The 10,866-nt window shown below is 46.4% G+C and overlaps 1 protein-coding gene across 1 annotated transcript; it reads left to right on the top strand.

Annotated features, from left to right (window-relative positions):
- Positions 1-656: 656 nt before the first annotated feature.
- On the top strand, positions 657-10,661 carry LOC141988449 (serine protease 27-like). Its single transcript, XM_074954241.1, has 6 exons — positions 657-762; positions 1,207-1,233; positions 4,537-4,699; positions 4,909-5,180; positions 9,594-9,763; positions 10,195-10,661. Exons 1-6 carry the CDS (start codon positions 657-659, stop codon positions 10,504-10,506), a joined length of 1,050 nt encoding a protein of 349 aa, XP_074810342.1. The 3' UTR covers positions 10,507-10,661.
- Positions 10,662-10,866: the final 205 nt, after the last annotated feature.

The following is a 10,866-nucleotide window of genomic DNA, read 5'->3' as shown; positions in this document are numbered from 1 at the left end:
GTCAGCAAGCAGGTGGCTAAAGGCCAATCTCAGGTATAAATAAGCATTGTAGAATGTGATTTTTTTTTTTATAAAGTTGACATATAATATTATTTTAAGTATTTTTTTCACAGTGAGAGTAATTAACCAATGAAACCATTTACAAAGGGTTGTGCTGGTCTTCCATCACTGACCATTTTTACATCAAGTTGGCCAGTTTTTCTAAAAGATCTGCCCTAGTTCTCTGGCTTGTGTTATGCAAGAGGTCAGGCTAGATTATCACAATGTTCCCTTCTCATTTTAGAATCTACAAACCCCCATGATAATCTTAGCTTTCCCGGAGCACTGTCCTTGGCTATCTCTTCTTGACACAATCCATTGCCAGTGAAACAGGGAGGAGAAAATCATCATGCGCCTCCCAACATTAACTTTGATCTTTGCACTTTTATGTTTGGTTTTCCAGGAAACCCATAAGGGGCAATTCCAGGTAGAGCAGAATGAGAATGGTCACACCCTGTTCGTGTACTGAATTCAGCATCATTTGTTTCCTTGAGTGGCTCATCAGGGGATGGGTCACATCTGTTCCCTGTAGACCTGGGGAGGGCAGAGGAAGGAGGTCCTGTCTATAAAAACCTGCCCCAGTGTGTTCGTTTCCCAGCTGAGCTTTGGTCAGAGTGATGGAGGCCTCTGGATTTGGCCAAGACGGGACCACGCGAGGCTGGATTATGGGACATCTCTACTCCCCGCTGGCCGTAGCACTGCTGGCTACGAGCCTGGTTCAGGGTGAGTGTGGGGTGGAGGTGGGATGGGAGATGGGGCCCTACCTGCCATGGGGAGGGGAGAGAGAAACTGGCATGTGCGGGAGGGAATTGGGCTAGTGAATAACAGGGGGATCCAACGCCTTCGCCATTCATAGACCCCTCTCCCCATCTAGCCCCAATTTCAGCATTCACTCCTGAGCTGCCCAATTCAGATCTGTGGGAACTGTTAACTCTGGAACCTACAGACAGTGAGTTAAATAGCCACACTGCTAAGATTTTTAACTGTTGGGGAGGATAGCAGGGATGTTTCAGGAGAGTGGGTGTAGCCTGAGAACTGTGGGTGAAGCTACTGGCAGCCACCCCCCCAGACACATCGTGTCAGACACCAGCAATGACTGGGTATAACACCCCCCGCCACAAACACACACACATTAATATCTTCCCCTTCTTTTTCTTCACTCCCTAGGTGCTATGGGGAGTTGGAAACAGACAGGTAAGACACTCACAGCAGAACATCAGCCTCACTGCCCTGGGCATTTGCAATGAGAATGGTGCTAGGAGCCAGAAAACCTGGGTTCTGTCCCTGCATGGGAGGGGAGTGGGGTCTAGTGGGTTAGAGCAGGAGGGATAAGGGGGTATCATCAGGGTTGGGGACAGGGTTAACATTATCATAGGACTAGGGCTATAATGAGATCAGGGTATCATAGAATGAAGATTATCATGGGGGTGACGGTCTGAATTGAAATGTGGGATTTCTTTCTTTCTTTCCCACATAGTGGCAGACCCAAGAGAGTATAAGTTAAAGTTTTACCAAGATTGCTCCTGTTAATTTAATTGGCCTATGTAAATAATTCTTTTACCTTTAAATGCCTTGGGGTTGTGCCCATGAATTGCAAGGGAACCCAGGTGTTACTAGCCATGTTGCATTTCATCTCCCAGAACTAGCCCCATGATTTCAATGGGATGCTGGGTTCTCTTTTTCAGTTTCTGTTCCCCCTTGATACCACCTCAGCCCTAACCCTGATGATAACCCCATACCCAGGATAACCCTAACCCCAGAAAACCTTTTCCCTAATCCCATGGGCATCTGCAACATAGACATGCCCTGTCACGGAGTATGGGGGAGTCCGGGCCCTGCACCCCTCTTCCTGGGATTCACCGTGACTCTCAGCCAGCCAGTAAAACGGAAGGTTTATTGGACAATAGGAACACAGTCTAAAACAGAGCTTGTGGGTACAACCAGGACCCCTCAGTCAAGTCCTTCTGCGGGGGCAGGGAGCTTAGACCCCAGCCCTGGGGTTCCCTGCATTCCTCCACCCAGCACCAAACTGAAACCAAACCCCACCCCAGCCCCTCTCTCCTGCAGCCTTTGTCCAGTTTCCCGGGCAGAGGAGTTACCTCCCCCTCCTCCTCCTGGCTCAGGTTACAGGCTCTCAGGTCTCCCATCCCCAGTGAAACTCCCCTGCCACATTCCCAGGTCAACACTTCCCCCTCCCTGCTGTGTCACATGCCCCAACTCTCCCAGCCATGTGCTGGCAGGGATGTTATATCTGTATCTAACCTTGTACACTGAAAGAGGCTCATGGGGTCTCTGGCTCAACTGATTGTTCTGATTATTGCGAGATGTTTGTGTTGGGAACAATTTTAGAGCTAAGGATGTAGGCTGTTGTCTTCCAAATCTGATGGGGTGTCTGAAAACTGAAAGCCCATGGAGACAGCCTCTGTTTACTGTCTGGACGAGACGCAGGATGGAGATTCACAAACAAACCACTGGAGAGTTCTCAGAATAGGGGGCCCCTGGGCTAAGAGGCAATAACTTGTGACTGGATCAGAGCAGAAGATTGGTCCACATGGTTATCCATTACAAGGTGGGGGGTGGGGTCTCAGGAATAGTAGATTCCAGCTTTATGGGCTGGACAAGGGCTGGAAGAACTAACCATTGGATGAGTAACACCTTATCAGACAGGACAGCACCTTGCTAACAGAGACAGGCTGCAGCCTGTGTTTTGTTTTTCTTTTAACTGTAACCTCATTTTTTCACATCCTGTTCCTCGCCTTTATTTTGAATCTCTCCTTCAGCATCTGCTAAATCAGCTTCAGTGTAGTTTTGCAATAGACACGTCTAAGTGCCAGAGCTAAGGAGAAGGTTGAACTGAGGGGAAAGCAATGAACTGGGGAGAGCTGTTGCCACAGAGGCAGTGGATCGCTGTGCATTGTGGGTGTGCAGAAGGCAGGGGACTGGGCACTGGAGTGTAATGGAGTTGGGTGTCAGAGTAGCAGCCGTGTTAGTCTGTATTCGCAAAAAGAAAAGGAGGACTTGTGGCACCTTAGAGACTAACCAATTTATTTGAGCATGAGCTTTCATGAGCTACAGCTCACTTCATCGGATGCATTCAGTGGAAAATACAGTGGGGAGATTTATATACACAGAGAACATGAAAAATGGGTGTTACCACACACACTGTAAGGAGAGTGATCACTTAAGATGAGCTATTACCAGCAGGAGAGCGGGAGCGGGGGGAGAAAACCCTTTGTAGTGATAATCAAGGTGGGCCATTTCCAGCAGTTGACAAGAACGTCTGAGGAACAGTGGAGGATGGGAAGGGGGGGGGGAAATAAACATGGGGAAATAGTTTTACTTTGTGTAATGACCCATCCACTCCCAGTCTCTATTCAAGCCTAAGTTAATTGTATCCAGTTTGCAAATTAATTCCAATTCAGCAGTCTCTTGTTGGAGTCTGTTTTGAAGTCTTTTTGTTGTAATCTTGCGACTTTTAGGTCTGGTAATCGAGTGACCAGAAAGATTGAAGTGTTCTCCGACTGGTTTATGAATGTTATAATTCTTGACATCTGATTTCTGTCCATTTATTCTTTTACGTAGAGACTGTCCAGTTTGCCCAATGTACATGGCAGAGGGGCATTGCTGGCACATGGTGGCATATATCACATTGGTAGATGTGCAGGTGAACGAGCCTCTGATAGTGTGGCTGATGTGATTAGGCCCTATGATGGTGTCCCCTGAATAGATATGTGGACACAGTTGGCAACGGGCTTTGTTGCAAGGATAGGTTCCTGGGTTAGTGGTTCTGTTGTGTGGTGTGTGGTTGCTGGTGAGTATTTGCTTCAGGTTGGGGGGCTGTCTGTAAGCAAGGACTGGCCTGTCTCCCAAGATTTGTGAGAGCGATGGGTGATAAGTGATGACTCTCCTTACAGTGTGTATGGTAACACCCATTTTTTCATGTTCTCTGTGTGTATAAATCTCCCCACTGTATTTTCCACTGCATGCATCCGATGAAGTGAGCTGTAGCTCACGAAAGCTTATGCTCAAATAAATTTGTTAGTCTCTAAGGTGCCACAAGTCCTCCTTTTCTTTTTGGAGTTGGATCTGTAAATTGCCACCTGCAGAGGGGTAGAGCAGGGCTCACAGAGCACCCGTGTTGGCAGCAACTAATGGTTAGGAGAGTTTCTCTAGTGGGCACAGACAGAGCTCCCCCCCGGCACCCAGACACCACAGGTCACCCCAAAGAATGTCACAGTGTGGGTGGAAGTTGGAAACCCATGTAAGATTTCAACAGCAAAACATGTTGCCCTGGATGTGTGGAAGTATAATGTGGCTGGGAGCCAGGAATCCTGAGTTCTCTCTCACCTCTAGGAGAGTAGTGGGGTCTATTTCCCTGGGTCTGGGAGGGGAACGAGTTGCTCTCTTATCATCAGGTAACACTTATAATTATTTACACTCTCCCCACTTTAGCTCCCTTGCCCGGGGATAATGCCAGTTTCCCTCTTTTCTTCCCAGGCTGTGGCAAGCGTTCGGTCTCAGGGCGCATCTTCAATGGTGAAGATGCCAAGGACGGGGCCTGGCCCTGGCAGGTCAGCGTGCAGCAGAACGGCTTCCACATCTGCGGCGGTTCGCTCATCTCTGAGAGCTGGGTGGTGTCAGCAGCTCATTGCTTCAATCTGTGAGTACCCCAGGCAGGGCAGAGACAGTGACCGGGCTGCTCTGGAAGGACTCCCTCTCCCATTCCACTGGCTTCCTGGTGTGCAACATCCCTGTGTGGATGTTCCCCAGCCGCTCCACCCCAGAGCTGCCTGCATCTCAGTGCCAGGCGAGCTGTCCCTGTGAGGCATTGCTGGGCAACTGTTCCCAAATTGGATATTTTGCATCCAGGTCTGTAGCCATTTCAGCATATCGGATGCAGCTGGGTGAAAAACGGATTGTCAGTGAGACCCCAACCGAGTTGTTCTCATCGGTGAAGCGGATCATCCCCCATCCCAATTACAACAGTAGCACTTTCCTTGCCGACATCGCCCTGGTGGAGCTGGAGAAGCCGATTGCGTTCACGGCCTCCATCAGCCCCGTGTGCCTGCTTGACGCCTCCGTCCGCGTGCCTGCTGGGAAACCCTGCTGGGTGACTGGTTGGGGGAAAATTCGCCCAGAAGGTGAGGCAGATTCGTAGCTGTTAGAGAGGGGAAGGGCAGGGGAAGGTCCCAGCACCGGATGAAGGTAACAGGCTGGGTGATTTTGTAGCCCCATATGTACCCAGATAGACTGAAAGATACACGGTTACATGGTTATACAGCCATGGTTACACTGTTATATGGTTATACGGGCATAGCATTAGGATTGTACACATACACAGTTACAGGTGGGGATGTGATATATGTCCATAATAGCATGACTGGTGTGGAGAAAGTGAATGGGGAAATGTTATTTACCCCTTCACATAACACAAGAACTAGGGATTACCCAATGAAATTAGTAGGCAGCAGATTTAAGACAAACAGAAGGAAGTATTTCTTGACAGAGCACACAGTCAACCTGTGGAACTCCTTGCCAGAGGATGTTGTGAAGGCCAAAAGTACAATTGGGTTCAAAAAAGAATTAGTTAAGTTCATGAAGCATAGGTCCATCAATGGCTATTAGCCAAGATGGTCAGGGACACAACCCCATGCTCTGGGTGTTGCTAACCCTTTTACTGCTGGGAGCTGAGGCTGGACAACAGGGGAAGGATCACTCGAAATTGCCCTGTGCTATTCATTTCCTCTGAAGCACTTGGCACTGCCGTCTAGATGCACCATTAGTCTGACCCAGTATGGCCGTTTCTTAATGTTATACAGCTACAGTTGTACGGTTACACAGTTATATTTGTATACAGGTACGGCTGTACTATTTTACAGCTATGCAGTTATATAGCAACAGTTATATGATTGTGCAGTTGTATGTTTATACAGGTACAGTTATACAGGTCTATGGTTATAGGATTATATAGCCACAATTCTATGGTTATACAGTTATCTAATTAGATAGATACAGATGTACAATTATACAGTATATGATTCTGGAGCCACAGTTATACGGTTGAACACTTATGTAGTTATACAGGTACCGTTTTACAGTTCCACGGTTATATGGTTGTACAGGCACAGTACTATATATGGTTATAAAGCTATATAGTTATTCAGGTATGTACATTGGACAGGTATGCAATTATGCAACCACAGATATATGGCTATACAGTTATATAGTTATACAGGAACAATTATAGAGTTATACAGTTGTACAGCCACAGTTATATTGTATACAGATCCCGCTGTACAGTTATACATTTTATGATTGTCCAGTTATAGGGTTAAGCAGTAACAGTTACAGAGGTGCAGTTATGCAGTTGTACAGCCACAGTTATATGGTTATACACGTACAAATGTAGAATTATACATTTATAGAGCTACAGTTGTATGGCTATATAGTTATACAGGTATAGTTGTACAGTTATATGGTTATACAGCTGTACAGATATAAATGCGAGTATCAGAGGGGTGCCTGTGTTAGTCTGTATCCACAAAAACAACGAGGAGTCCGGTGGCACCTTAAAGACTAACAGATTTATTTGGGCATAAGCTTTCGTGGGTAAAAAACCCACTTCAACTTCAACATGCATCTGAAGAAGTGAGTTTTTTACTCACAAAAGGTTATGCCCAAATAAATCTGTTAGTCTTTAAGGTGCCACCGGACACCTCGTTGTTGTTTTTGTAGAAATAAAGACAGTATTATACACAGGCTTAGAAGGATTCCATTTTTATTGCTGAAATTCGGTAAATGTTGATTTTGCCATAAAAACACAGAGCAACAAAAATGATTTCCATTGGTAATAACTGAAATTTACAGATAGGCAAAGTAAGAAAAATGCTGCTTGAAAAGTTTTTAGAGTTTGAAAGAAGGATATTTACTTTGTATTTTTTCACATGGGATACTGACAATTTTGTATTAATGGATACACAGCTTTGAATCTCAACCTCCACTGTCATCAAATCATTATGTCTGACCCCCCCCCCCCGCCATAATTTCCTGCAAATGTGAAAATTTAAGCCAATAAAAATGTTAAAATATGCTTAAAAACCATCATTTTGCACAACTGTGAAAATTTAAATTGATGCAAATTGGAAACATATTCTTAAAACTCAACATCAATATGAGTCATCAAAAGTCAAAAAGTAAAATAAATACTGAATTCTGCCAAGCCTAGTTATACAGATATGTAGCTGTATAGGAACTGTTATACGGTTAGACAGTGATATAACTGCAGCTCTGGGATGCTATACACACAGTTATTCACCCTTCCTGAGTGTGATATTAAGGACTGGTCCACACTACCACGCTAAATCAATCTGTTACACACGTTCAGTTACGTGAATAACGTAACTGAAGTTGACGTAGTTAGATCCACTTACCGCAGTGGCTACTCGATGGGAGGGCATCTCCCGTTGACTTCCCGTACGTTTCTCGGGGAGGTTGGATTACACAAATTGATGGGAGAGTGCTCTTACATCGATTTAGTGTGTTTTTGCCAGACCCTCTAAATCAACACTCGCTGCATCGATTGCAGCAGTGCCGATCTACCGGTGAGTGTAGACATGCCCTATGACACAATCTAGTTACTCCGGTATCTCTGGCTGTGCTAATTCTCCTATTTTGCTTTAAACCTGTGTCGTCCCATTTTATCTTAGCTCATTTCTGAGCAGGTTTAAGCTAACGTAAAAATAGCCACACTCAGGGCTACACTTCACAAAGACAGTGCACCAGTTTGGCTTTGATCTGTTTTGTGCGTGTGTGTGTGTTTGAGCAATGTCACCATCTAGTGGCTGCAGCTCACATGGGAGATTCAATTCCTGGCCCAATGAATGGATGTTCATATTTGGGGGTTGGGGGGTTGTATGTGAGCCCTAATATGGTTTTAGAACACTCCTATTGGTGTAGTTGGCACCAGTATATTTACCGATGCCGGCTCTAGACCAATAGGAAGCAGTGTCAGAGGTGGCCACCAGCTGGCATCCAGCATTATCAAATCACACACCTAGTTATATCCTTACTGCCATGTGTGTAGCGCTGGCCTGGAACTGAGCAGCATCTGCTCAGAGATTAAAATCCACTGAACAAAATCAGGCCAACCGTATAGACAAGGCTCAAAATTTTAAAACATGTCCAACAGGCCCGAGTATCAAAGGGATTTAGGCACTTAAAGAAGCAGACAGGCTCCTAACAGGGTATTCAAACCTAGCTGTTTACATTAGGTGTGTAACTCCCATTGACTCTTGTCAAGGTTCCTTCCCCACTCTGAACTCTAGGGTACAAATGTGGGGACCTGCATGAATGACCCCTTAAGCTGATTCTTTCCAGCTTAGGTTAAAAACTTCCCCAAGGTACAAACTTTGCCTTGTCCTTGAAAAGTATGCTGCCACCACCAAGCGTCTCACACAAAGACCAGGGAAAGAGCCCACTTGGAGACGTCTTCCCCCAAAATATCCCCCCCAAGACCTACACCCCCTTTCCTGAGGAAGGCTTGATGATAATCCTCACCAATTGGTACAGGTGAACACAGACCCAAACCCTTGGATCTTAAGAACAATGAAAAATCAATCAGGTTCTTAAAAGAAGAATTTTAATTAATGAAAAGGTAAAAGAATCACCTCTGTAAAATCAGGAAGGGAAATACCTTACAGGGTAATCAGATTAAAAAAAAAGAGAGAGAATCCCTCTGGGCAAAACCTTAAGTTACAAAAGGACACAAAAACAGGAATATACATTCCCTCCAGCACAGCTTATTTTACAAGCCATTAAACAAAAGAAAATCTAACACATTTTCTAGCTAGATCACTTACTAACTTTACAGGAGTGGTAAGGCCGCATTCCTGATCTGTTCCTGGCAAAAGCATCACACAGAGAGACAGAACCCTTTGTTCCCCCTCCCCCACCCCCACCTCCAAATTTGAAAGTATCTTGTCCCCTCATTGGTCATTTTGGGTCAGGTGCCAGCAAGGTTACCGTAGCTTCTTAACCCTTTACAGGTGAAAGGGTTTTGCCTCTGGCCAGGAGGGATTTTATAGCGCTGTGTACAGAAAGGTGGTTACTCTTCCCTTTATTTTTATGACAACTCTCCATTAGATTTAAGTTGCAAAGAACCATCTGCTATAGATGCCTAGGAGCATTTCTGAACCCCACTTGGCGCCTTCCTGCATCTATAGGTACCAGACCCCTTTGACAATCTGGCCCCAAGCTTCGAAAATAAGACTTAGGCTCCTAAATCAGTTTAGGACAATACCTAAAACACCTTTAAAATCTGGGTCATTGGTTCTAGCATGTGTTAAACTGGCCAACTGCCCATCCCCCCCACAAACTCCAACCCACTTCCCTCTCAAGCCAGGGGTAGAGCCCAGTGCCCCTGCTGTAACCCACTCGAACCCCTCCTTTTCCCTCCCTTAGCCGGGAGCTTCTTGTAGATCCTTAATGTGACATATTTTTATGTGACTTCCACTCATGCCATGTGAGTCACCCAGCCCTCGGGCCTTTCATTCCAGTAAGTTCTTCCCTATCGAAGACGTTGCAGGAGCTGGAGGTGCTCACTGTAGACTCCACAGTCTGCAACAATCGCTACCGGGAAGAATTACAAAAGCCTGCGGGTGACAACCCCATCAAAGATGACATGATGTGTGCTGAGGCCGTGGAAGGCAATAAAGGCTTTGCTCCAGTAAGATTCTCTGACTGAGATCACGGCCCCCATTATTCCTGACCCATTTTCCCTGTTGACTTGGTGCTGTGTCTCCGGGCGGGGGGCGGGGGGGGAAACACCCTCCAAACTGTGGGCCTGGATGGAGGGGCTGAGCCCTGAGTTCATTCCCCAGTGTTTTGACAAGTCAGCTCTTGGAATTGAAGATGTGTCATAGAGGACAAAGTCAGCAGGGTCCATCCATTCAGTCTGACCTCCTGTATAACCTAGCCCACAAATGCACCCAGTTACCCCTTCACTGACCCCAGAGACTTGTGTCTGGATAAGCATCTCCCAGAAAGGCAGCCAGTGGGGATGTGAAGCCATCAAGAGATGGAGAATCCACCACTGTCCTTGTGGACGGTGAAGCCTGGTCCCCTCCCCTCCAATTCCATTTCTTTCTCTGTCTCTAGGGTGACTCCGGGGGACCCCTGGTGTGTAAAAAGGATGGGACCTGGTACCTTGCTGGGATTGTGAGCTGGTTCTTGAATAGAACAGTGAACGGGGTATCCAGTGTTGACCCCGATTACCCTGGGGTCTACAACCGCCCGAATGCCCACAACGATTGGATCCAGAAGAATGTGCCTGGTGTGACTTTCACAGTGGTGATCTTCAATCTGAGCAGTGCCAGTCCCCCTACCACCATCACTTGGAAAGGTGCTGGTCCCTTTGCCACAATCCCCAGGGTCCTTCTCCTTGCTGTGCTTGTGCGGCTGACTCTCTGACCCCTCTCCTCGAGTGGGACCCCATCCCACACCAGGCCTTCCTCGCCCGCCACGCACATTGACCATGTCACTTGTGTGATCAGTTATAGTTTTCTAAACCTGAATTTTATAATCAAATTTAAGTTAGATTTAATATGATCACTGTTTTTTTGTTTGGCTCCCCAGGTTATTACCTGACAATAAATAACTTTCATGGTTAAGCTGGTTGCTTCTCTCTCTCTCTGTCTTCCCCTTGTGGGTGTTTTTTTGTCTTCCTCATTCGCTCTGCAGCGACGCTCCTCATCTCTCAGCTAAAGATCCCTGCAGCGCCCAAAAATCCCGTGGGGTTTGCTCATCAAGTGGGTTATGACCAGAGCCATA

Source organism: Natator depressus, chromosome 6, assembly GCF_965152275.1.
Source record: "Natator depressus isolate rNatDep1 chromosome 6, rNatDep2.hap1, whole genome shotgun sequence".
Classification (NCBI taxonomy): domain Eukaryota; kingdom Metazoa; phylum Chordata; order Testudines; family Cheloniidae; genus Natator; species Natator depressus.
This window is presented reverse-complemented; position numbering and strand designations above follow the sequence as displayed.

Bases quoted from the DNA above. Each gene is read 5' to 3' on its own strand.
- LOC141988449 (XM_074954241.1), top strand. From the start codon at position 657: ATGGAGGCCTCTGGATTTGGCCAAGACGGGACCACGCGAGGCTGGATT. The intron at 763-1,206 runs GTGAGTGTGGGG...TTCACTCCCTAG, and splicing joins GGCTACGAGCCTGGTTCAGG to GTGCTATGGGGAGTTGGAAA. The intron at 4,700-4,908 runs GTGAGTACCCCA...TTTTGCATCCAG, and splicing joins GCAGCTCATTGCTTCAATCT to GTCTGTAGCCATTTCAGCAT.